General features: G+C 48.8%; 1 protein-coding gene across 10 annotated transcripts in view; it reads right to left on the bottom strand.

Moving 5' to 3' along the window:
• Window positions 1-26,540, bottom strand: part of CASK (calcium/calmodulin dependent serine protein kinase) — a 2,777,982-nt gene that overhangs the window by 439,764 nt on the left and 2,311,678 nt on the right. For all 10 annotated transcript variants that reach the window (XM_069636511.1, XM_069636508.1, XM_069636509.1 and 7 more), the window contains one exon: window positions 15,306-15,502. In XM_069636511.1, coding sequence (XP_069492612.1) covers window positions 15,306-15,502 — 197 coding nt within the window. The remainder of the gene's footprint in view (window positions 1-15,305; window positions 15,503-26,540) is intronic.

Below are 26,540 nucleotides of genomic sequence, written 5' to 3'. Positions count from 1 at the left end.
TGCAGCTGTAATCTCCTAATCCCGAGTCTTGTGTGGGGCACGGCCAGTAGGTAGGACCGCTGCCATGATACCTATTAAGTGTTGGTACCACCAGGCCAAGGTCACTGCTCTGGTAAGGAAGTGAGCAGTGGCTCTCTTGATGGCCGTGACCTTGTCCTCTGAGGGAAAGACTCTCTCGGAGCTCGTGTCCCAGATGAGGCCAAGGAAGGTCAGGCTCTGCGTAGGCTGCAGCTGAGACTTCTTGAGGTTGATCATAAACTCCAGGTCATGGAGTGTGTTCATAAGTGCGGAGGAAGTGTGGATAACCGCCTGCAGAGATCTCGGCCTGACAGGCCAGTTGTCCAGGTATGGGTAGACGTGGTGGCCCTGGGCCTTGAAGAGGGCTGCCACTACATGAGACTGGTAAATACACTGGGGGCTGAGTTGGGGCCAAACGGTAGCACCTTGTATTGGCAATGGCAGCCCATGATCCTGGAGCGCAGGAAGGAGCGATATGGTTGGGAAATCAGGAAGTGTAGATAAGCGTCCTTCAGATCCAGGGAGCACATCCGTCTCCCTTGTCTAGTGTCTCTGCAATGAGGGCTGGCGTAACAATCTTGAATACGAAGAGGGAGAGGTTGAGGGTGGATAGGTCCAACACAACTCTCAGGCCAGTCTGGTTATTCTTTGTATGGCGAAAATCCTGGAATAGAAGCCCAATTCTCTCTGGTAGGCTGGGACTTCGTCCACTGCCTGGCTCTCGATGAGCAACCGAATTTCCGCCAATAGAGTTGCCGTCCCAATCTGTGGGAGTGGAGGGAGGAGAGGGAGAAACTGGTAGGTGGTACCCTGATTATACTACAGAGAAGATCCAGGGGTCCGAAAGGTTCTGGTGCCAAACTTGAAAGACACGCCTGCCCCCCCAACAGAGACACGTGGACCGAAAGCTGCTGCGGAGGAGGGGGACTTGAAAAAGCCCTTACCCCCCCAACTCCCCTTTTGATGTTTGCGCCGGTGCTGACTCGGAGAGCGGTCAGGCTGCCTCGAGCTCTGTTCCTGGAAACCCCGGAACCCGCCAAACGCCCGCCCCTTGTCAGAGCGTTGATGCGACTGGGTGTATGCCATGGGCGTGGCTTTCGTTAGGATAAAGACTTTGCAGTTTGCGAGCTGTTGTACTTTTTTCTATCTAATTCCTCATCAGTGCTAGATTGAAAGAGGTCACTACTCTCGAATGGAAGGTCCAATATGCATTCATGGACATCATGGTTAAACTTAGTAGCCTGAAGACAGGCAGTCCTTCTCATGTCTGCGGCGATGCATATGGCATGGTCAGAGGTATCGATGTGGGCCACAGTGGACTCCATGATGTCCTGCGCTACCAGCTTGGCTTCTCCTAACCCCGCCTTGAATCGTGCTTGGCTCTGCACCAGAAGTTCTGGAAGGTAGTCCGCTATTTCCTCCCAAAGCCTTTGGGTAACGGCTGCCAGCATGGCATCGGCGTTGGATTGATGCAGGTGCAGCAAGGTGTTGAGTACAGCTTCTTCCCGTACGCCTCCAAGATCATCTTCTCCTTGCCTAGCTGCGCCCAGGACCACTGAGGCTTAGAGTACAGTGGCACCGCAGCGATCAACGAAGAGTGCGGTTGAGGGTGTGACGACGGCAAGAGTGGATCCCCCTCCATCTGCCTATACTTGTTGTAGAGGTGCCGACTGACAGGTTGGGTAGAGTGTGGCTTCAGCCACCCCTTCTAGGCCAAGGCAACAACATCTTTCTGCATAGGGATACCCGTTCTGGTAGTGGGTCGTAGGGTGAAGACTTCTGCCAAGATCCCCTCCTCTGGCTGTTCGACCTCTGGTTGAGGAAGGCCCAAATATTCCACCAAACCTGCAAGCTGTTCGTGGAAGGCCTTTGCTGACGACGGCGTGTCAAGATCCTCCTTTTCGTCTGTGTCCACCAGAGTGTCCGGCTGGTCTGGAGCGGGTGGAGGAATGCTGGGCGCCGTGGGCTGCGGTGTGGTAACTGGAGCAGGAGGCTCCTGCGGAGGCTGGTGTGGAACGCCTCTACTGTGGGCGGTAGGGGAGCTGGAATTGAAGGAGCCGGCAGGGGCAGCGGGGGCGGCGCTGGGGCCTGTGGCACCGGAGACATAGGAGGAATGACTATGGGTGCCAGTGGAGTGACCGGAGGGAGCAAGTCCCTGATTTTATCCTGCAGGATAGCCCCCCTCTGAGGTGTTCACATCAGCTCCCACGTAAGGATAGACTAGATCCTCGTAGGACCTCTGTATGTGACAACCCACGCTGTTAATTCTAGTGATGAGTTCCCACACCAAGCTGGTGGCCTAGGGCCCCTAGGCGCATGCGTGGGGTTCCCATGTACATCATAATAACAACTAGAGATGCAGCCGCATGCGTTCGCATCTGGGTGGGTGGCCTACTTCACACAACACATAACGGTAAGCGAATAACTTGGAATGAGTGTTTGTCCATTCTCCACAATGTTTCATTGAACATGGATGGGGGACCGACACACTCTTTACTCTTGATTCGACCCATAATAATACTGATAAAATAGACGCCGAAACGAGGCTGCAACTGAGACCGATGAGCATGAGACAGTGACTCTCGGTCGCCATGGCAATAGAAGCCATTTATTGGGGAAATAACATGTATTTGCACAGGGCAGGCTCTTTAAGCTACCATCCTGCCCCTCGCCCTTACGAACGTTAATATCCAACCACTTCTATACATGGGGGGACACCAGAACCGGCAGTTACTCATGTCGGTTGCATTGAAACACCATCATATCATGGAACACAGACATTGACACCTGTGGCTACACCGATACCGGCGGTCACAGCCTCACCGCACTGCTCTGCATCACGTAAATGTCTACTATATCCGAGAGCCTATGTGAGGTATTTTCTCACAATTCTTTCACTATTTATCATTCTAGATACCTGCTCAGGTTATTTGAGTTATGCTACTCTTGTAGTGTGATTATACACTATTTTCCTTTTATGTCTAGGGAAACTGAGCTCTAGATTCACCACCCCTCACGACTCTGTGCCCTGCTACATTGTTCTTCTGCAATCCAGCACGGTGAGTGTCGCTTTAAAGTATCTTTACGACCCGTATTTACTATCCAGCCAGTTGCAACGAGTGACCCGATTTTATGGACTGTGAAAACTTGCGAGGTTTTATCTCACACAATAGGTTTCGACCCTGGTCACAGGCCCTTCGGTTTAGGAGTTGGGAGGTTAGTAATGTTAATATTTATAAAATTATGTTGGACATAGCCCCCACATTGAATATCCAGTAATTAGCATTTTCATTACTCCTTAGGTATCCTTATCCTGAACATAGTGAGCTCCCTTTTTTGGAACTAATAGCTACCTTAGCCCTGATGATGGATTATGTAAAAATCTGAAACGCGTTGGCAATTGATCAGACCCAATGGAGCTATTGGGAATTGTCCTTATGAACTTATAAAGCCTTCGGATTGACTTGATGTGAACATTGTTAACACAAGTCGACAAACTGTTTGTTATGAACACTTATGTGATACTATGTTGTATTTCAAACTTGTGTGTTTAATCAGGTGCATCCTTGCTTGATTATGTTTGAAATTTTGTTTATTTTCAAATACAAAGAATATGTACTGATCAAATCGTGTTGTTTACACTTTGTATATCTCTTTTGGGTTGAAATCTAATTGCATATGTCTCTTGTTGACGGCGAAGAGATATAAAAGTGATCAATCACTAACCTAAGTTGAGTTCTCAGTCTTGTTCAAAGACAGATCTAATTGGTATGATTTCCATGAGATTACACTCATTATGAGTAATTAGAAACACTAAATTTCCAAATGTTTGCACCCGTCTAAATCTGTACACTTGAGTGTATAGCCCTGACTGTATCTGCTACGCAGAGCATCAGGCTTATAGACTATCTGACTATACCTGGGACAATTTGCCAGTTTAGGAGTGCATATGAGGGCTACCGTGTAGCAACATACAGTTTTGTTTGCTTCAGTGTTCGCATCAGCGCCAGGAACTTTTTGAAGAACCTGTCTTCGGAGGCTGAAGAGGTGGCAGGTGATATTAACGGAGTGACTGGAGGCTGCTGGGGCCGGAGCGCACTCTCTCGGCTGCAATGGGAACCTGCCCCGTGCTGCTGATGGATAAACTGTAGACCCCGTACCTCATTGACACCAGTCCCACCTTGAAACTCGTTCTCCAGCCTGTTCCGTTCCTAGGAGTGGCATCGGGCGAGCGGCCATGTTGTCGAGCTGCGTGCCACTTGGGAAGCCATAGTGCTTGGCTCCCTGGGCATGGCCTCCTCCAAGACTTTTGTTGGGGGAGCATGAGACCTACCCTGCACCTCAGGTCGGGGCCTGGAAGGCATATTGCCCTTGCAGTGTCGCCGGTAGTGCTGCGTGAAGGCGCCCCCCTCAGACATTAGACCGGTACTAGGGCGTTGCCCCTCAGGTGTACACCTGGTAAAAGAAACTTGCAGTACCTCAGCACTGTTTCCAGAAGGATCTACTGACCCCTCGGCCGTGAGGCTGGTAGCTGGACTAGTCTTGGTACATGTGCTGGTGCGAGAACCAGAGAGGTTCTTCCCGCTCTGACACTTCCTTGGGAAGGAGTCGCCCTTATGAGCCGCGATGGAAAACAGCATCCCTCCTTTGGGCCTCAATCTCTGTCTGATGAAGTCCTTTAAGTCCTCTGGAGGAGACCTTTCAAACAGCTCCCTCCACCTGGCTAGCCTGTTCTCAGTGCACATCGAGTCAGTGCGTCGCACACAGTACAACCTTCCCAGCCGTGGTTGGTGCCAGGGCTGCGGAGGCAAAGATGGTGGGGGTCGGACATAGGAAAGAGCACCTTGCAGGCTGGAGACCTGCTGAAGTCGACATGCACTGGGGAGGAGCATGGCGCCGGCGGACCAGGTACCTGATTGACAAAAAGAAGACAAAAAGATTGAAGTGGTATCTGGGCAAGAGCGTGTGGTATTACATCGCCAAAGCCAAACCCAGGAGCACTGGTGAAATCGGCCGGTTCCCGTCGATGCGGAAAAGGGTACTGAGGAGTGGCACCGGTGGGCAGTCAGGGGAGGTTTTTACTGGTGAAAAATGTTCCGTCTCCCGACCCTATCGAGAGACGCCCATGCAGTATGGAGGAAAGGGGACGGGACTGAAGAGTAAAATCTGTAGATGGCTTCCAGGGGAGGGACTTATGGAGAGGAGTGCCATTGGCTGGGGGTATTATTACCCACAGGACAGTGATTGGTTTAAGGTAGAAGAACAAGTTACTTCTTACCTGGTAACATTCTTTCGACGGGATGTTCCTCTGACGTATTCCTTATCTTTGATAATAGGTTTCCAGCTTGCTCGAATTTTTTCTGTAGAGGGCGCTGCGCGTCGACGTCCGCCGAGTCGATGTCCCTCGACGGCCACCGTATCGGCGCCGACGTCATCATGCCCATAAATAGCCACACGCTGCGTCCGTTGCTCAGTTCCGTTTTGTAGCATAAGAAAAGTCATGCCTGAATTGGTTATTGACCTTGAAGGAGCGTAAGCTGCAACCACAAGGGAAGTATCACTGCGGGTATGGTTGGGAGGGGCGATAAGGAATACGTCGGAGGAACATCCCGTCGAAAGAAAGTTACCAGGTAAGAAGTAACTTGTTCTTCGAAGGGATTGTGTCCTCCGACGTATTCCTTATCTTTGATAGACTCCCATAGCAGTGGCATGTAATTGGAGGTGGGAGTGAGAATGTTATGTATCCCTTTAGGGATGGACCGAATGTAATACGGCCTTGCCAAATCTGGTCTCTTGAGCAGTGGAGGAATCCAGATTGTAAAATTTTGTGAATGTATGTGCGGACGACCATGTGGCAGCCGCACATATGTCTCGGACCGGTACCCCTCTTTGGAGAGCCGAAGAGGCTGCGATACCCCTGGTTTAAAGAGCCCTGAGATTTGGGGGTGGCTATTTCCCTGCCAGTTTGTAACATTCCAGAATGGCCAAAATAATCCACCTGGAGATGGTTTGTTTTGTTATGGGTAGTCCCAACTTGTGACCTGAGTATCCTACAAACAGTTGGTCTGCTTGCCTGATCCTAGCCATTCTGCTGATGTAAAAGCTGAGAGATCGCCTTGGGTCCAGCCTATGTAGCCTTTCCTCCTCTTTCCCCGGATGGGGAGGAGGGTAGAACGAAGGTAAGGTAATTTTCTGAGTAATATGAAATTCAGAAACCACCTTTGGGAGGAAATTAGGCTTCACCTGTAGGACAACTTTGTCCTTGTGGAAGATTATATGTGGGGGTTTGCAGGAGAGAGCTTGTAGCTCGCTCACCCTCCTAGCAGATGTTAGTGCTACCAATAGGACAGTTTTAAGCATGAGAAATCTCAGCGCACAAGAGTGAAGTGGTTCGAATGGAGTGCCCATTAGGAAGTTTAAGACTAAATTTAAGTCCCATAAGGGAACCTGGAATGGTTTTGGAGGATAAACATTAGTTAATCCCTTGAGAAATTGTACCACTAGAGGAAGTTTGAAATACGATGGTTCCTCAAGCAGTGCGCTTGAAGATAGAAAGCGCTGCGAGATAGCCTTTTACAGTGCCCACCTGAAGGCCTGAGTTTGCCAAGTAGAGTAGAACCGATAACACCGTTGGTGTACCACATGAAAAAGGGTCGATATTCTCTTCCCTACACCAGCTGCAAAATTTGTTCCAACGGCAGCGGTATAAAGACTTTGTTGCTGGCCTTCTGGCTGAAAGCAACACATCCATGACGTCATCAGGGAGATCCCAATCCTTGTACCTCACCCTTTCAGAAGCCAAGCGTGAAGGTTGAGGGTTCTGGTGTCTGGATGGAGAACCTGACCTCCCTTCTGCGAGAGAAGATTCTCTTTGAGTGGAAGACGGATTGGAGGACAGATGGACATATCTAGAAGGTCCGGGTACCACGTTCTCCTGGCCCAATCCGGGGCAATTAGGATCATGTTTTTCCGGAATCTTCTCAACCTCCTGATCATTTGAGGAATAACAGGGACTGGTGGGAACGCGTAAAGGAGTGGCAACTCCCAGTCCACTACGAACGCGTCTCCTAGAGCTCCTCTCGGGGGAAATTCCCTTGAACAGAACAGATCGCACTTCCTGTTGGTGCTTGTGGCGAACAGATCCACCTGAGGGGTTCCCCAAAGGGCGAAGATCTCTTGAAGGACTTCCTGAGCTAGCTCCCATTCGTGGGAGACTGTGCTCTGCCTGCTCAGAGCGTCCGCTGTCAAGTTCTTCTCTCCGCCTAGGTGGACTGCCGATAGAGATTCCTTCTTGGATTGCCCAAAACCAGAGCTGCATCGCCTCTCTGCACAGAGGCAATGATCCTACGCCTCCTCTTTTGTTGAGGTAGTGCATGGCCACTGTGTTGTCCGTCATTATCAGGACGTTTCTCCCCTGTACTGATGGCAGGAAAGCTTTCAGCGCTAGTCTGATCGCTCTCAGCTCCAATAGGTTGATGTGTAGTCTGGACTCCGATGGAGACCAACGACCGCTTATGGTCAAGTCGTTGGCATGGGCTCCCCACCCCGTGAGTGAGGCGTCTGTGATTACTGTTATCTCCGGCCATGGTTGCCAAAACAGTTCTCCTTTCAAGATGTTCTCTGGATAGGCCCACCATTGAAGGTTGCGGGCTACCTTGTCCGGAATCCGGAGATCTGTCATTCTCCCTGAGAATTGCGACCACTGACTTCTCAGTGCCCACTGAAGAGATCTCATTCTCTGGCACAAGGAAGATGCAGTATGCCATGAGGCCTAGCAACCTCAAAAAGTCGAAGGCTGGGAGACGTTGGGCATTTTGAAACTTGGTGACCATCTGTAGAATATCTTGAGCCCTCACCTCTGGTGGCGAGGCCTTTCCCAGGGAAGTGTCCAGGACCGCTCCAATGAACTGGAGTCTCTGTGATGGTATCATCTGCGACTTCTTTAAATTGAGGGAGAAGCCCAGTCTGTGAAGGAAGTGGCAGACATAATCTAGCTGGGCCTGGGCCTGTTCCGAAAATACAGCCCTGATCAGCCAATCGTCCAGGTAGGGGTAGACGTGGATCCCTTCCCTTCTTAGACTCGCCGCCACTACCAACATCAGCTTGGTGAAGACCCTCGGGGTGGAGGTCAGCCCAAATGGCAGAACTCGAAATTGATAATGAGAGTCGCCAATTGCGAACCTCAGGTATTTCCTGTGTTTGAGATGGATTGGCACGTGGAAATAAGCATCCTGAAGGTCCAGAGATACCAGCCAGTCCTCGAGCTGGAGGGCCTGAAGGATCTGAGAGAGAGTTACCATCTTCAACTTGTCCTCCCTGAGGAGCTTGTTCAATTCTCGTAAGTCCAGGATGGGTCTCAGTCCTCCGTCCTTCTTTGGTATGAGAAAGTAGGGGGAGTACCAGCCCTTGTTCCTGTCCGCTACAGGTACCGGTTCTATGGCACCTTTCTCTAGCAGGTCTATAATTTCCTGCAAGAGGAGCGGATCTGGAACTTTTAGAGAGCTGTTCCCCGGTGGATGACTCTGAGGAATGTGTAGAAAGGGTAGGCAGTAACCCTGGGCAACTGTCTCCAATGCCCAAGCATCTGACGTTATAGCGTGCCATTCCGTCAGATGGTGGGTTAACCTGCCCCCTACAGGTGTATTGTGTGGGAAGGCCTCAGAGTGGTTTGGGGGCGGCTGATGCAGATGCCGAGGGTAAAGAGGCACCTGCTGCGGCCTTAGAACTTTTGACCCGTCCACCTCGGGTGGATCTCCTTTGGCCTCTTTGAGCCGGCTGTCCTCTGCATTTCCCGAATGCGGAATAATAGCGAAAGGACTTTCCTCTCCCAGAGGTTCCTGAGGGGCGAAAAGGAGTTTGATGGATAGCAGCTCCTAAAGATTTTGCTGCTGCTTTAGAAGTCTGCAACTTTTCCAGACTGTCATCAGCCTCTTTCCCGAATAGATGAAGATCCGTCAAAGGGCATATTCAAAAGTCTGGCCTGTACATCTGGAGCAAAGCCAGACTTTCGCAACCACGCATGCCTGCGGATTGTTGTACTTGCCGTCATGGCCCTGCTGATACTGTCAGCGGAATCGCTGCCAGTTTGAAGTGATTCGCACATGGCATCTTTGCCATCTTTAATAATGTTAAGGAAGGCTTCCTTTTCCTCTCCTTCGGGTATGCAGTCAGCCGCTGATGAAGCACACTCCCATAGTGTGTGACTGAACCTGGCGAGCGTACAGGTGGCGTTGATGGACTTCAACGCCATACTACAAGCAGAGAAGACTTTCTTCGCCATAGAATCGTACCTCTTGTCATCTCTATCCTGTGGGACAGTAGGGTAAGCGGTCCTACTGCTAGATGAAGTTGCCTCTTGAACCACCAGGCTCTCTGGAGTCGGGTGTTTTCATAAGTATTCAGGGTCAGCAGCCGCTACCCTATACTTGGCTGACAATCTTTTATTGACCGCAGGGATATCTTCAGGAGTTTCCCAATTAGATGTAATTTTCCTCTGTAAGGCTGCATGGAAGGGGACCACAGGGTCCTCCTGTGGACTTTTGTCTAATATGTCTGTTAAGTCATCCTGTTGAAAAACAGGTGAAGGTGCAGACTAACCCATAAATTCAATAATTCTTGCCATAAGGGTTCTATAGGGTGTTTCGGCATGTTCCCCTGGGTCTGGTTTAACAAATTCCACTTCTGGGGAAGTGTCCAGCCCACTTGCCTCATGTAGTGACTCCTGTAGGTCCTTCAGCCTTCTTTCCTCAGAGGTGAAATCCTCTGAAATACGCAGTGTGGTCCTCTGTAACCCAAATGTTTCCTGGTCAGAATCTTCCCCCTCTTCATAAATTGAAGATAGTCCAGGGTACTCTGACCTCTGAAATGGTGTAAAACCCATCTTGAAGGCAGAAGGAGCCAAACTCGTCATTATTGGGCGAGAAAACGTCGATGTCGCCGACGCCGATGTGACAGGCTTCGAAGGTGTCGAAAAAACTGGAAGGGGTCTCGAAGAACTCAAGAGGATCGGGATCCTACTCGAGGACATCGACGACGGTCTTGGCGTCGTGCCGGAGGCCCTTGGAATCACTGTTCGCTGTGGAGTGGCCTTGGTCTTCTCTTTCATCGGCGTCGATGTCGGCGTTGACGATGGCGTCCCGTCGATCGACCGATGCATCAAGGAACCGTTCGACATCGGCGTCGAAGGAATCTTCGACGACGGCGTCGAAGATGGTGCCTTCTTACCCGATGGCTCGTGGCGCTCTCGGGTGGATTGTTTCACCGGGTGCTGCGACTCGCGGCGTTTTGATTTTTTGGATTTTTCACCCGGGGTATCACCCTCAGCTGTCTTCGAGGGGGTCGAGGCCGCATTCTCGAAGACGCTTAACATTTTCTTTCTGAATTCCTCCCACTCAGCTTGAGAGCTGTGTTTAGTGTGACAGGAGACCCTTTCTGGGGACACAGAAGACGACGAGGAAGGGGATCTTCGACGTCTCTTTTTTGAGTGTCTTGATCTCGACGAATGGTGGGAGCTACTTCGAGATCTAGAATGGGAATGTTTTCGACGGCGAGGAGACAAATGCCTCGACTCAGCCAAAGAATCCTTCGAGGAGGTTTTGACTGACTCACCTCTCTCGAGCTTCCCCTTGTGCTCCTTCAAGGCTTTCGCCGTCATGGACATGCAGTCCTCACACTCCGAACAATGGTGCTCGGATCCCAAGCACCACAAGCAGATCCTGTGTGGATCCGTTATCAATATTTTTTTACCGCAGCCTCGACATTTCTTGAAGCCGGATCGCGGCGTCGTCGGTTCCGATGAAGATGCCATCGAGAACGAGAAGGTATTATTCGAGTAGATATAGTAGTTATCCTGACTGAACTGAGCAACGACGTTCCGAGGCCCCACGAAGCGTGGAAAAACGGAACTGATAAGATAAGGAATATGTCGGAGGACACAATCCCTTCGAAATACAGTTTTGTAAGTGAAAGTGAAACTGTTTCTCTTTTACCGAGTATTCCCAGCCTGACGACAGGGAATATTCATGAGCATGTGAATCCATGCCATACCGCCATGCTGGAGAAAATACACAACCACCCAAACATGTTTGGGGAATTGCCCAAGGAAAGGAATGGCTGATGGCTTCTGGCCCCACATCTTTTGACTCTCTACCATAGGCCTTTTCATATGTCTACTGTTCCAGTTTGTATCGTTTGTGGAGTGCTGGAATGAAATCACGGGCTCCAACCATGTCTCTTCCTTTTCAAACGTGTACAACTCACAGTCTTTGTACCTTCAGGGACAATGTCGTCATTCTTGTTCCCTCCTTCTGGGTTTCTCTTAGTCCTTTCCTCCCCACTTTGTGGCTCTGATCCTTCTGATTCGCCAATCTGAGGGTCTTTCTTCTTTCCCTCACTCTGGGGCTCTCCTCCTTCTAGCCCCCTCACCCCCAACTCTGGGGTTTCTTCTTTCTCTTCCCACCCCAAGGCTTGTTCCTTTCTCCCCACTTCACTCTGGGGTTTGCCTATTATCTTACCACTATGGGGTTAGTAGCTTTCTCTCCCCACACTGGGATTTCCTGGACCTCTCCTCAGTTTGGTGTCGGGTCTCTTTCACTCTGCCCACTTTGGGGCTTCTCTGTCCTCTCCCCACTCTGGGTCAGCGTTCTTGTTTCTCCCATTCTGGGGTTCATTTCTCTCCCCACTTTGGGGCTTGCCTGTTCTTCCCTGCTAAGGGATCCTGCATCTGCTTCCTTGTCTCGGAACCCACCTCCCAGTTCCCTGGAGCCACCACGTAATGGTTTCTGCTCAGCAGGGCTTCTCGGGAAGGGCGTAAAGTCCGTCCAGCACGGTATCCGCAGAAAATAATCGAATACAAAAATACCTAATGAGAAATGACCGAATTAATTTGGTTGAATTTGTTAGGTATTTTGTACATTTTATAGAATATATAGATGTGGTATGGCTATAGGTGAAGGTAGGGGGAAATGGGAGTTGAGGGCCTCCACCCGCATTATTAAAATAATATTCAACCGAAAGAAATTCGGTCATCTTTCATTAGGTATTTATTTTTCGGTCCATTCATCGTAATCCGTCCAGCACAGACCCACGTAAGCAACTCGTCAACTGGGTTCTATGACACTCCTCCTCGCTCACTTTGTGCAGGGATACAACTGCGATCTGGCCTCTGCGCTCAGAGGTTCCTCTTCGCTTGTGTTGTACCGGATTGTACCGGTTACTAGTCCAGGGTGTCCCACTGCACTTCCTAAAAGCAGACCACAGTCCAAGATGCCGCATCTGGCATCCTCTCTTTCGATCAGCATACTTCCTCTGAGCCATCGGGCTCAATTAAGCTCTACGGACTACAGAGAGATGCTTCCCTGGCTGGGTCTCTCCATGACACTCCTACAGGGTGCTGGGTCTGTTTGACTCATTTTCTAGGAGGAATGGGGGATAGTTGAAGCCAGAAGCTGAATCAGTTATAGCAAAAGGGGTTATAGAGCTTTTACATAGCTTAGCTTCCACATATTTCATAAAGGTGGGAGTCTAGGGTGGGTTGGATGGGACGTGGACCCCTCTCTGGATTTTTCCTGTCCCCTAAGGGAGGGTCACCTCCAGAGTGACCCATCTTATGTCCTTGGGGGAAAGGGGGGGGTGTTAAGCATAGCAAGCTCACCTGCCTAGTCCCATAGGGGGTGGCTCCCCGTTGGGAGAGGCAACGTTCTACTTGGAATCATCACACTAAATGAACAAGTGTAAATAAAAGGAGAAAGTATTTTTTCAACATTATAATGAACATTACCCTCAGGCAGAGGCATTCCGGGAAGGTCTGCCATGGATGGACAGGCAGACCAAGAGAGGCCCCAGGCAATCAGCCCAGCGAGGATACTGGTACGCGCGGACAGCAGAGGACACAGACTGAACAGGGGAAGGCTGCAGAGGTGCCTCAGCTCCTGGAGAAGCCTGAGCAGGTCAGAGGGACCCACAAAAAACAGGAGAAGGCAGGTAAGCACCCTGTGGAGATCTGGGTGGCTGGAAACGGTTGGTGGGATCCCAAAGGGCGGATGTTTAAAGAAATAAGGGTCTGTGACCCACAGCACATGACAAGTAGCCTCATAAGCCTTCTTCCACGTGGCAATACTTGGGAAAGAAGGATTCTAAAATACTTTAAGCCAAATAAGTAAAGAAATAAGAGTCTAGGATCCACACCAGAAGCATGAACCATGGGGCCAACAGACAGTCTCTGGCAGGGTAGTGAACCAGGGCTGTCCACAAGAAGCCCAAAAAAGGCCAGAGGTAGGGAGACATTCCCTCACCAATGGTTAACTTACCAAAACCTGTGAAAAATGAGGCAGAGGGAGACATTCCCCTAACATTGTGAACCGTAGACCAGAGGGGAGGGAGTCATACCCTTGGCCCAGAAGATAGGGAAAGTAGCACACGAAGGGCCAGGGAAAGGAGGTGCTTACTCCTGGAGACTAGCCAAGAAAAACCCAATAGTGAAGACAATTATGGGCAATAAGGAATGCTGATGTTTCTTTGAAGTGTACTTTAAGAACTTTTAAACTCGGAACTTCGTTGTTTCCTCAAAACAAGATTGCAACCCGAGGAAGGGAGGGATTCCCTTGGGATACAGTCTCACTTTGGAACTCTTGGAGAATCACCAATTCCTGAGTTTAGTATTTAATGTAAGGGAAGGAACTGGGTTTCTAACACAGGACTGTGGACTCGATTATGGACATCCTGACAGACACTGTAGTATTTTTAGTTGAGGCAGGTAAAACCCTCTTACAAATAGGGTAAGATATGTTACTTTTTCCTTTTTGTACTTAAATAAAAGCCTTTGCCAATCAACACGAACACATTCTGTCCGACTCGCACTTTTTCACCGTTATAATATGAATCATTGGCTGAAAGATACTTAATGCTTGGAAGAATAAAATGAGATTAGTAGATAACATAAATTGAAATATATAATGCAATGCATAGCAAATGCTTCTAGAACAGATGGTTTCCTAATTAAGGAAACCCACGTCACCTGCACACTATCAACATGGGCCTAGGCCTGTGTGTAATTTTAAGGTACTCAAATTTCCCTTGTTTGATTTATAGAAGAGGTAATTGTAGTGATTACATTCTCCTTGCATTAGCAGGAGATTTTTTTTCTTTTGAGATGCCCAAATTAATATTTTACAATTCATCCGTTTATCAAAAAAACAGTTATTTATTGCAATTATAACAAAGGAACATTCAATATTTGATCTGGCCCAACGCGTTTCGAGTATTACTTTCTCTCTTCATCAGGGGCAAAAATGTTCTGTTTTCTTTATACAATAGTTAATCTCTAGAGAGAAGATAGATTGATGATACAGTGTTAATAATTAATTCCAATACTTAATATTCATTTGTGCATATAAGGCAAAACAAAAACTTTTTTAACTAAGAAAAAGCACATCATGTGTTCTTGCTATATTTGTTATTGCTGCATTCTTTTAGCTCAATATCAGTCGCCAATATTTAGCAAAGGGAAAACATCATTACAGTTAATGGCTAATGCTAGGTGCCTACATAGGTGAATGACAAACTTAACTTTTCGTGGATATAACATATAAAGGATAAGTAAATGTAAAGGTAAGAAATCAAATATGAATTATTGTTAACAGTATCTCTAAGGTAGATACTAGGGTACTTACTTAAAAAGCCAAACGAGCTGGAGGGCTCAATGTGGCTAAGCAGAGGATAAACGGCTTGCCAGGTCTACTTACAAAAGAGAGTTGTATAAAGAAAACAGAACATTTTTGCCCCTGATGAAGAGTGAAAGTAATACTCGAAACGCGTTGGGCCAGATCAAATATTGAATGTTCCTTTGTAATAATTGCAATAAATAACTGTTTTTTTGATAAACAGATGAATTGTCAAAGATTAATTTGGATATCTCAAAAGAAAAAAATCTCCTGCTAATGCAAGGAGAATGTAATCACTACAATTACCTCTTCTATAAATCAAACAAGGGAAATTTGAGTACCTTAAAATTACACACAGGCCTAGGCCCATGTTGATAGTGTGCAGGGGACGTGGGTTTCCTTAATTAGGAAACCATCTGTTCTAGATATATTTGACCAGCCTAGATACCAAGGCTGAGCACTTCTCCCCCACACCTCAAATTATATTTACCTTTAAACTAATACTTTTGAGTTTTGCTAAGCTTATTGTGAACTAGGTGTGCATGGTGGTTAAAAAACAGTTGTCTATGCATAGCAAATGCCGAAATACTGAAGTAACTTTGCATTTTATTTAGAAACATAGCTTACCATTCTTGAAGCTCAGGAGAAGGAATAAGACCTGCTGTACCATTTTTCGAGTTTTCCAGTTTACCCTGCCACCAATTATGATCATCTTTACTAATTATTTGGATTATGTCACCCACTCTAAACCTGATGCCAGCTTCTTTGCAGGGTATGAGGTCATCCTTTGCGGGATCATACTCAAATTGTGCCCTTACATAGATCTAAAAAAAAAGAAAGGTGTTTTTAAAAAGACACTCATTTTTTAAAAACACTTTGGAGAAAAAAATGGTTAACTTCTAGCATGCACGGGTAAGACATGAAATGGAAAAGCATGGGAGGGACACAAAGATGAAGAATAATTGAAAAATTAAGAACACCAAAATTCAACTAAAATCAGTTTTTAAATGACAATCATCAGTCACCCAATTAATGAGAATGTCTTTGCTTAATTACATACCAACTTATGATTTTATTAGGTGGGCTCAATACAAATAGTGATGTTTGATATTTGAATGAAAGTATTACCCCCATGTTGAGTATAAAATGAAACTTAACAATGGTAACCAGAGCGTCTTTGTTGAAGACATTTAAGCTAGGGACAAACACTACATTTAACAAATATGTTGATCAAATGTTTCAAAAAAATCTAAAAAGTTCCCATACAGCATCTAATCACAGGGCCCTAAACATGCTGGTAGGTACAAGGCACACTTCGGTTTCAGATTGTGTTCATCTCCAGAGAGAACCATTAAAAATGAACCCAGAAAGGAGGTGGTGGTAAGCACCTATTCTATAAAACAAAATTCATAGGGGAAAACTACCATAATTCAAAAATAGATCATGGATCTGCAGGAGGCTCTCGTCATGTATGCACAAATGAAAGAGCTTTCTAATGTGAGAAAGGACATTTGGCTAACAGTCGACTAGGAGAAAAGATGTATAATCTTATTCAAAATAGGAGGATATGGTCCCAAGCCAAATGATGTAGGGAATTCTCTAGGAGAGGGGTTGCAGTTAAAGATTTTTGGTCAGTTTAATTTGCTTGGTTTTCTCTAAAGCACCACATGAAAACAATGTGCTCCGGAGTGCTGCACTGGGGGTGGGGGCGTTATGAAGGGTTGGGGAACAGTTAAATTACTCAAAAGGTAAAACTTATATCAATGGATTGCTTACTTTGTAACCAGAGACGACCTCTTGGCTATAGCTTGGGTGAATGTTATGGGGTGACTGAGACTGCCTTTAGGTGGGATTACTCAGTAGTGATATGTCCTTGGTATTTAATAAAACAAACACAAATGGTTCCGTTTTTAGAGGTGTGCATGCTTTCCTCTCCCAAAGACATCTCTGAATGTCCTTTAGTGTCTTGCACAATGTAGAGGTGTTATAACCCATGTTTTTTAATACAAAAATTGCTAAAGGGATCATAGGTAAAAGTTACTCAACGGTACTGTGCTCCTAATCAGTAGTCCCCTTGCCACCATACTTAAGGATGACCATCTAGGGTGTCTTCTTATCCTGCTCCTATGTACACTCCTGATAGAACCTTTGCCAGAAGCAATGAGAGGTGATAGGTCGTTCGGGGGGCATGAACGGCTGGATGGCCATGTAGACAAGATATCCATGTTCACGGATGATATTCTTTTCTATGTGAGCAACCCAGAGACCTCAGTACCAAGTGCGGGTGAACTGCCCCACGTGTTTGGCACTTACAGAGGCCTGCAACTTAGCTGGGGGAAATCTGGATCCCCTGTGAGTATGTAGTATACAGAGGAACATTTTCCATGGGCCGAATGGGAACCGGGGGGTGGGGGGGTTCAGGGGCTTAGAAGGGAGGGAATTGAAGCCTACCGGGAAACCATGCGAATACTTGGATGTTATGATCACAGAACAAATGATTTCGATTGAACTGGGGCCCTGTGGTCGCAGCTTTTCTCAGGAATGTTGAAAGGTGGCCAGATCTCCCCTTGTCGCTATTGGGCAAGGTTGCACTGTTTAGAATGAAAGCTTTCCCCACATTCTTATTCATTATGCAAGCCACACCTTACAGGATTCCGGTGGAGGACTACATCGGGCAGGGGATTGAGGTAATTGTTATGGGGTTCCACTACACCCAGGACAGCATTGGACCCTTTGATAAACTGTTTGGGAAGGTGGGTTTAATCTTTCAAACCTGTGCAAATATTTTTGGGCCACCCAACTGGTGATGGTGAACGACTGGTTCTTTGCACAAGTGGGAAGAAGGAATGAACAGATGTATGGGCTTGGAGAAGCTGGTGTAGAAAAACAAAGGATACCCGCACAAACATGAGAAGGTGTGGGGGAGATGGTTTGCACCCAACTGGGAAACGTAACATTCAAGAATGTACCGCAAGAGATGCGGTTATGGCAGTAATTGGGGGGCGGGATGGGAGGCAAGAGAAGGGAAAGGGGACAAGGTTAGGAAGGGTTAGAGTGGGCAGAATGCTTGTTGTGGGTATTCTTGTTTGTATTTTTGTAGGGGTGGTTGTTTGATACTATAAGAATGCTTTGTATCTGTCCTTTAGTGGTTGTTTGACCACCAGATGTTTAGTTGGTACAAGAAAACGGAAAATATTTGCTATACAAACATTTCTTTTAAGAAGGAGAAGTTCCAGAGGCAAAAGGGGGCCGGAAGGAGGATGGCCTGGGGGCATTGAGTGAAAGAGAGACAACATCCCAGGGTGAATGATCTGCACGGCCCAAACGACGGACATGGTATGACATAATTCCGAGCCTAACAGTGAAATTCTCCTTCCCAGTGGGTTCTGATGAAAGAAGTGCTCTTCAGAGGGGCTTTGCACCTGGGGCAGCAGAGGGCACTCTAGAGGCAAAGCTCATTTGCACCTACCTCTGGGGAAACCATGTGGTTGTCGTTTGCCCAAGGGGGCTAGACCTCTTCCATGGTAGGCATAGGAGGGTAGAGGGCTGAATCCCTCCACCCCTTCCAGCAGTAGATGCACTGCCAGACCTAAGGACTTTGCAGTGGCATTCAAGGATTAGAACTTCTGTAAGGAGTCATTGGCCTTCACCCAAAAGAGGTTATGCCCTTTCAAAGGCATACTTAGGAGGTTCGTCTGCACATCCAGTGTGAACTCTGAGGTCCTCATCCAGGAATGCCTCCTCACTACTGTGCCTATAGCTATCGCCTGTCCCACAGAGTTAGCTGTATCCAGCCATGACTGCAAAATAAGACGAGACTCTTCGCTGCCATCGTGAAAAAAGGCCTCAAAGTTCTCTCTCACTTCTCTGTCAGGTAGGTGTTTAGCTGCCCCAGACAGTGCCGACCAGTGGTCAAAAGATAAATTAGCCTGAGAACAGGAGGAATGTATCATTCTAAGGTCAAGACCGTCCTGTCCCCTGATTCCACCCCCCCACACCTCCCCAAGCGAGAAGCATCTTCCTCAATGCATCTCTCGCGCTAAAGAAGCAGAGAAAGAAACATGGCTGTTTTCAGGTTGGCAGTTGTAGCCTGTAACACCAAACCAAGCTCTCAGTGAAGGCGTGGATGAAAGGAAAGGCCGGGATCTGAAGGAGCCGGGCAGTGTTTCTTTGGGTATTGTCAGAAAATTCAGAAAAAAATGCAAAATGCGCATCTGGCTGCATCAAAACGTCCCCCGCTCTCCTTGTACAGTAAAATGAGTTTGGGACTGCAGGTGTGTCGCCTGCTTCCGAGGGAAGGATTGCAGCACCAGCAGACAAAGTGAAGGAACCCTGTGACGGAAGTCCCTACTCACTTTTGGAATAGGAAGCTTACAATGCAGGGAGACGGGAGAGACCTGGATCGTCTCGGAGTGAAGGTACAGAGGAGGCAAAAGTAAGTAGGGAGTGGTGGTCCCGGGCCATTTCGGATTCAGTAAAACAAAGCGTGCAGTGATCACATAGATCCTTTTCTTTGTCATGTCTCAGTCAACTTCAGAGATGGAGCCAGGCTTTTCCGAGGCTTCCCGTACAGGAGCTTCAGGTGCCAGGTTAAAGGACAGTAAGGTCTCCTTCAGAGGACCTTCATCCATGATGCCCCTGAGCTCAAAGTGAAACATCAGCCTGATGTGAGCTGACAACCCTAATGTCTCTATCACTTTGAAATGAAGGCTGAGACTTCCCCAGAGTTGGTGCCGATAAAAGGTCCAACTCGGAATGTATCCAGACGACTGGCCTCATGCCGGTTGGAAGCCATCTCCAACATTCCTTCGCCCTCATCACAGAACTCCTCTGGGAAGTCCTTCACCACTTGAGGCATAGGGGTTTCAGCATGAAAAGGAGAGGGTCACCCTTCTCATGAACTATTTGTCGAAGATGGGAGAAACGCCCCCATGGTGAGTGGGGCACACTCCAGAAGAGCTCTGGTGCTGTCGTTGATGCTGAGGCGGGGGTGGAGGGGGGGCGTTTGCTGTTTACTCACCACCCAAGGAGAGAGCGTGTCAGCACAAGGATGGGTCCTCACCCAAAGTAGTCAGGGTTGAGCCCTTAGATGTGCATTTGCGGTACTTCAGAGGATCTCTGCCAGCTTGTCTAAGAGCCGTGGGTCCTACTCGCACCAGGACCAAGCAAAACAAAGGGCCAGCCCGAAATGCTAAGTCACAACCCTTCTGTATGAGACCACAAACAAGCAATCCCAAACATGTTTTGGCCTCATTGGGCCCTCATCAGTGAGGTGTAGCATGGGTATGTAGGCCCAGCAGGCACGCGACTCACATCTGGGCATACCCATCCCACTCATGTTGACAAAGCAAAACAAAGAGGTGATAGCTGGAAGGTTTAGAATGAATCTTAAACCCCTGTCAATTGCTCTGGGCAACCCCCCAGACCATCGTTCTTCACCTGCTACGCCATTACAGAAACGAGAAAGACCATATGCAAATGAGGCTTGGTATCACCCCCAGTCATAACCTCTTTCATTCACGAGTAGGCACCAGTAACAAAGGAGCCGGCACCTTGGCGATGACATCACACATCTTCAACCGGACACCCTCCCATTGCACTGAGGTGGAGGATTTGGTAGGATACAGTACCTGCGGATGCACTTCCTGGGAGTACATGGAGTAGTCACTCTTCTTCAAAGAGGAAGAGAGTGGTGCTGAGAGTAAATGCTCAGTGAACGTGACCTCCTGAGAAGCTGCTTCTCGCTTGAGGCCGGCTGTATACTGAACTCCGCTCTTCGCCCTACAACCTTGAACAAAATCTCTTGTCCTTTTCTTTATGGAAAAAGTTATTAGTTACTCACTGTAGTGACTAACATACTCTTAGTCCATAGTCCCCTTTCCTCCATACTGCATGGGTGTCCTTGCTAGAAAAAATCTTCTTTCCCTTTAAATTTAGAGGCGCCCGGGGGTATGGCTCTGGGGGCATGCACTCCCCTGATTCCGCCCACCGACGCCACTCCTCAGTGCCCATAGATGTGTCGACAATATTAACATTGCCTAATGACAGTAGTGCTTACAAAAAGCCGAGGCAGTGGCCCACGTGGCCGCCCTGCTAAAGACGTGCCACAGAATGCGTTTATGGAAGGCAACTGACGTGGCCTTGCCTCTGATAGCATGGGCATGCATGTTTGCCGGAAGCCGATTGTGCTGCCCCTCATAGGCTTCCTTAATGGCTGCCACCCTCCATCTTGCTATGGAGGCTTTGGGAGCCTGATATCCGTGCCTTGACCCGCCGAAAGTGATCACTAGAGCCTCAGATTTGCAGAAGCTGTTGGTCCTGGTAGAACCTTAGTGCTCTCCTAACATCTAAACAGTGCAGAACCCTCTGAACATCATGCTTGGGGTCTGCAAAGAAAGTAGGGAGTGCTATCTCCTTATTAAGGTGGAATGACGAGACTAACATAGGGCGGAACGCGGGATGTGGTCTGAAGACAACTTTGTCCCTGTGAAAGGTAGTGTATGGCTCCAAAACCACTAGAGCTTGGATCTCGCTGACACGACATAAGACCACCAAAAGGGTTGCTCATGGTCACCAGCTTCATGTCCGCAGATGCCATAGGCACAAAAGATTTATGCGCTCTTGGAAAGATTTCCATTTAATGCCTAATTTTCCATACAGTTGTGTAACTCCCCCACTTTTTGCTTTGTTTAATCACCATAGTCTGACTTTACTAGAGGAGCACAGCCTTCTGCTGCACTCCTCTGGGGTTTTCGCACACCTTTTATGGGGAAACTGATGTGCTCTTAAAGATAGTCAGTACTGGGAGAGTTTGTTTCCCTTAGTCCTTGTCCATGTTGCAACTTTTCTGCAACATGTAACAAATGTACAATGTACCTTACAGTACAGTGCACTTGGGTCTTCCTGTCATTTCCAAAGGACCTAGATACTCTTGAAGGATTTATTAGGAGAAGTGATGTGCCTTGGACAGGGCTGGTGGCAGCTCATCATTTTGCATATTTTTAACCCTTTCTTGGCAGGTCAACCGCGATTACCGTGTTTGGCACGGTTAGGTAGCCTGGCTCCAATATGGCCACGCCACAAGGTTCTTTGTCCTGTCCTTTGGCCATCTTGCCCCTTCACCTTCCCCCAGGTCGAGCCGACCCGGGTCAGTCCTTATTTGGGCATGCATTTTCCGGCGAAGTGCCAAGCTTTCGCAGGCTTCTGCATACCTTGTGTGCATGCCCCCAGGATGTAGGCTGGAATGTCTGGTTCCAATACACATCCTAGGTGCCAGAGAGTGTGGTGTGCTGTGAATGCCCGGGACCACTGTGGTCCATGACTGGTCCACATATGGTATGCCTGTATGTGAGCAGATCTCCCATTGGTTCTTCTTCGTTTTGGCACGAAAGAGATTTTGTATAAGAGAAAGCTCCAAACACCCATACCATGTCAATCTCTGGAGTTCTCACTGAACGAAGGATTGGACCCAAGTATCCTGAAACTAAGAAGCTGAGTTGAGGAACCGCTGGTGACCCGCTGGAAGGTTTGGCACCGTGAGCCCGCTGTCGTCCCGTGGCATCCCTCTGCGTCTGGTCGTCCTAGAAGGTCTGCGAAGACGCTGTGACCCACTGGAATAGTGGGACCAACTATTCTCGGCACCTTCATCAAATCCTGCAAGTAAGCCTTTGCGGAAGTGTCCCTGGGCCCAAACAGTGGGCTGACCAGCTTGCGCAGGAGTTTTTCGCTGATACCGCCGCCGTTTCGGGGAGGTCCTTGAAACTGGGTACATCGCAAACTGTGTTCACAGCACTCTCACACTGAATTTCGTACACTTGGCATTCCCAGGTCTGAAGTAAAGTGAGTGCACCCAAACCGGAGTACACACGGTTACCGTGTCGTCCAGCCGTGGTGACGAACTTTGCAAGGTCATTGCAGCTGTGGTCCTCTATGCCCTGAAGCCTGCTACAGCAGAACTGGCCTGATCCATCCACCAGGAGCAGAGAAATCACCACTGTCCCATAGGGGAATCAACTCAGTATCTTCATCGCTGAAAGCCACAGAGTCGCGAGATTGCCTGCAACCTTAGTGGACTCGATTGCCGAAGTTTGGTCCGGAGTGCGCCGGGGGTCGGTGAGTAATTGCAACCCTAACTGGTGGACCCTAGGGCATCCATTAATTTTAACGCACAAGTGGCCCCTGAGGGCCCCTCTCCTTTCCACTGCTAGTGCATACTAGCAAACTATTCCCAACTCTTGGAATCGACTCTGCCCTCAAGTGGAGGCCCTCCTCGAATAGTGGGAACCTATTCTGCATCACCTCACCTACCTAAGCTGCTACAGCCCCTACAAAAGACCCTGCTTTGCCCATTTGAACTACTGCGTGCGCCAGCTACGCAAGTACATTTGTGCATTAGGCTCCCCTCATTTTAGGGATTGGACTGCCTTTCAGTTAGGACTGTTGGATCCAGAAGAGCCTAAAGACTATTTGCACTGCCTGCTTCCTTCTCCGTTTAGGTTGTGGACCCATTTGGTGCATTCATCCTTTAGACACCATTGGTCTTGTATATATGTGTATAGATAGTATTGTGTTGGTTTAATAGTATTGCTCTGATTTTCTCACTATGTGTTGAATTGCAAAGGCCTTGGAATAAATGTATTTGTATATATGTATTTGTATATATATATATATATATATATATATATATATATATATATATATATACACACACACCTGACTAGGAGTGATTTGTAAGTGTCCTTTACTCTGTGTGCTCATTGAGGTCTTTCAGTCACCCTCACCACTCCTGAGACCTAGTCTTGAACGTCGCCAACCTACCTTGATTGGTCTGGCTTGTCCAGAAGGTTACCCTGTTCCAATAAACTAGGCTGACCTTCTGGACCTCTGCCCACCAGCTCAGAGTTCAGAAATCTGTCTTAACATGAAGCAAGGCGCCCAACATTATATTGCGGTCCCACACAGGGTGTGGCTTCTTGATGGGCGGGTAGAGCCTAGTGAGGTCTGTCAAGACTTTTAACCACCGGATTGGCGGCTGAGAAAACCTTCTCCTCCGAATTCCGGTAGGCTCTGATGGCTGCCAGATAGGTTCGGCATGTGTCTATCTGAACCCCAGAGTGTGCTAAGTGTGCAGAGAACGACAGCACATCGTCCAGTGAGCAAGTGAGAGGATCTACTTCCTTGGACTCAGCCAGTGGCAAAACCTAGTCCACTTGTTTTTGTACTGGCTTCTAGTGGCATCGCTCCTAGCACCCTGAATGTATAGATTCGTCTGTGAGATGTGCAGATGCTTCAGTGTGACCTGCTCAGGAACCACGCTGCACGGGCTAACTTCTGCAGGGTGGGGTGTATAACCGTGCCCCCCTGCTGTGACAGTAAATGCGCTGGGCCCAGCGCAAGGTGCATCGGAGGTTGGTCCGACAGGCTCCGAGAACCATGGCCTCGCCGGCCACCACAGAACTATCAGAATGTTGCTGAGGGGGCCGGGACTCTCGCATATCACCCTGTGTACCAGTGGAGTCGGTGGGCAGGCAAAGGCGTTCATGCCGTTCCACTGAATCAGTAACTAATCGCCCAGTGAGCGTAGACCCTGTCCCTGCCAGGATGCAAACTGAGGGCACTTCCTGTTGAACCAGGTGGCAAAGAGGTCCACCTGAGGATGACCCCCCATCTGTTGGAAATCTGCTGAAGGACCTAGTCGTTCAACTGCCATTCGTAATTGTCCGCTCCCAGCCTGCTGAGCCTGTCCGCCTCCAGGTTCCATTCCCCGGGTGGTGGATCGCCCTCAGTTGAACGTCTTTCGCCAAGGCCCATTCCCAGATGCTGACCGCAAGGGTTCATAGGGGAAGGGACCTGGTGCCACCCTACTTCTTGATGCAATAGATGCTGGTGGAGCTGTCCGTTTGAATGAGGATAACCTTGCCACTGATCATCGGGAGGAAGGCTTTGAGGGCGAGCCAGATGGCCATCAACTCCAGCCAGTTGATGGGGGCCGCCTGCTCCTGACGGGACCATACCCCATGGAAACTGCAGCTGTCCAAGGTAGCTCCCCAGCCCTTTAGGAAGGGCCGGCATATCCGCAGGTTGTCTACCGGGCTCCACCAGACTAGGTCCTGGTGGAGATGAAGTGGGATGCTGACCAACTGCGCCTGGGAACCCTTCTCCAGGAGGCAGCCAAGTGCAACTGTAATCACCTCATTTTGAGCCTCGTATGTGGCACTGCCAGGAGACATGCCGCCATGATGCCCAAGAGGTGTTGGTACCACCACGCTGAGGTCACTGCTCTGAGAAAATGCCCCGTGGCCCTCTTCATGGCTGTGATCTTGTCCTCTGAGGGAAAAGTCTCTTGGAGCTTGTATCCCATATGAAGCCCAGGAACGTTAGACTATGCGTGGGAACCAGCTGTGACTGCTTGAGATTGATGGAAAATCCCAACTCGTGTAGTGTATTCATGAGGGCGGAGGCGGTGTGGTGGACTGCCTCCGGAGGCCTTGCTCTGACAAGCGAGTCTAGGTATGGATGTATTGAGGCTAAAGGGCAGAACCTGGTATTGGAAATGAAAACCCATGATCCTGAAACACAGAAAGGACCGATGGGGCTGCCAGATAGGAACGAGTAGGAAGGCATCCTTCAGATCCAGGGAGCACATCTAGTCTCCAGTGCACAATGTCTCCACTATAAGTGCTGAGGTAACCATCTTGAACTTTTGAAGAGGAAAGGAAAGGTTCAAGGTGGAAAGGTCCAGCACAACTCTCAGGCCCGCCTGGTTCTTCTGCTGTATGTTGAAAATTTGTGAATAGAAGCCCAGACACCGCTGGGAGGCTGCCACTTCCTTCACTGCCTGACTCTCTACAAGCGAGCACATTTCCACCAACAGAGTTGCTGTCTCAACCTGTGGGAGCGGAGGGGAGGAGAGAGGAGAAGGAGGGATAGGTAGCTAGATGCCTGTGGATACTACGGAGCGGATCCAGGGGCCCACGAACCTTGCACGCCAGAATTGCGAGTGAAGGGAAAGCTTGACCCACACCGGAGACTCATGGATCTGGATGGCTGTGTCATGCCTTTTTGCCCTCTGAGGCTGGGGCTTAGGAGGGGCACTGGAAAAAGCCCTTGTGCACGGCCTTGTTTTGTGTGCATCGGCTCTGGCTCAGGGATCTGTCCGGTTGCCTGGACCGTCTTCCCTGGAAACCTCAGAAAGACTGACCTTAGTCTGAACGCTGGTGCGTCTGACTATATGCCGTGGGAGTGGCCTTAGTGAAGATGGATAAGGCAGTCTGAGAACTTTTCTTCTTCTTATCAAGTTCCTCGTCCGTAATGGAATGAACAAATCGCCACCCTGAAAAGGAAGGTCCAATATGCGCTCCTGGACATCCGGGTTTTACTTGGTCGCTCGCAGCCAGGCCTTTCTTCTCATGTCCATAGCAATGAAAATGGCAAGACCTGAGGTGTCAATGTGAGCCATCGTGGACTCCATTATGTCCTGCGCTACAATTTTGGCTTCCGCCAACCCCGCCTTGAAGCGCGCCTGCCACTGCACCAGAGGTTTGGGGATTTCCCGCCAGAGTCTTTGGTTGACAGCAGCGAGCATAGCGTCGGCATTGGACTGACGAAGATGAAGGGAAGCATTGGAATAGATATCCTTTCCGTATGCTTCCAGGATCTTCTCCTCCTTACCCAGGAGTGCAGAGGCTGATGGTGCCGAGGACAACTGTGGCTTGGAGTAGACTGAAGCTGTAGCGACCACCGAGGAGTGTGGCTGGGGGTGTGCCAACAGCAAGAGGGGGGTCACCCTCCATCTGCCTAGACTTGGCGTTGAGGTGGTTGTTGGTAGGCTGTGTCGAATGAGGTTTAAGCCACCCTTTTTTG

Source organism: Ambystoma mexicanum, chromosome 7p (genome assembly GCF_040938575.1).
Source record: "Ambystoma mexicanum isolate Mex_15411 chromosome 7p, UKY_AmexF1_1, whole genome shotgun sequence".
Taxonomy (NCBI): Eukaryota; Metazoa; Chordata; class Amphibia; order Caudata; family Ambystomatidae; genus Ambystoma; species Ambystoma mexicanum.
Note: the sequence above shows the minus strand (reverse complement) of the source record. Positions and strands in the feature narration are given on the sequence as shown.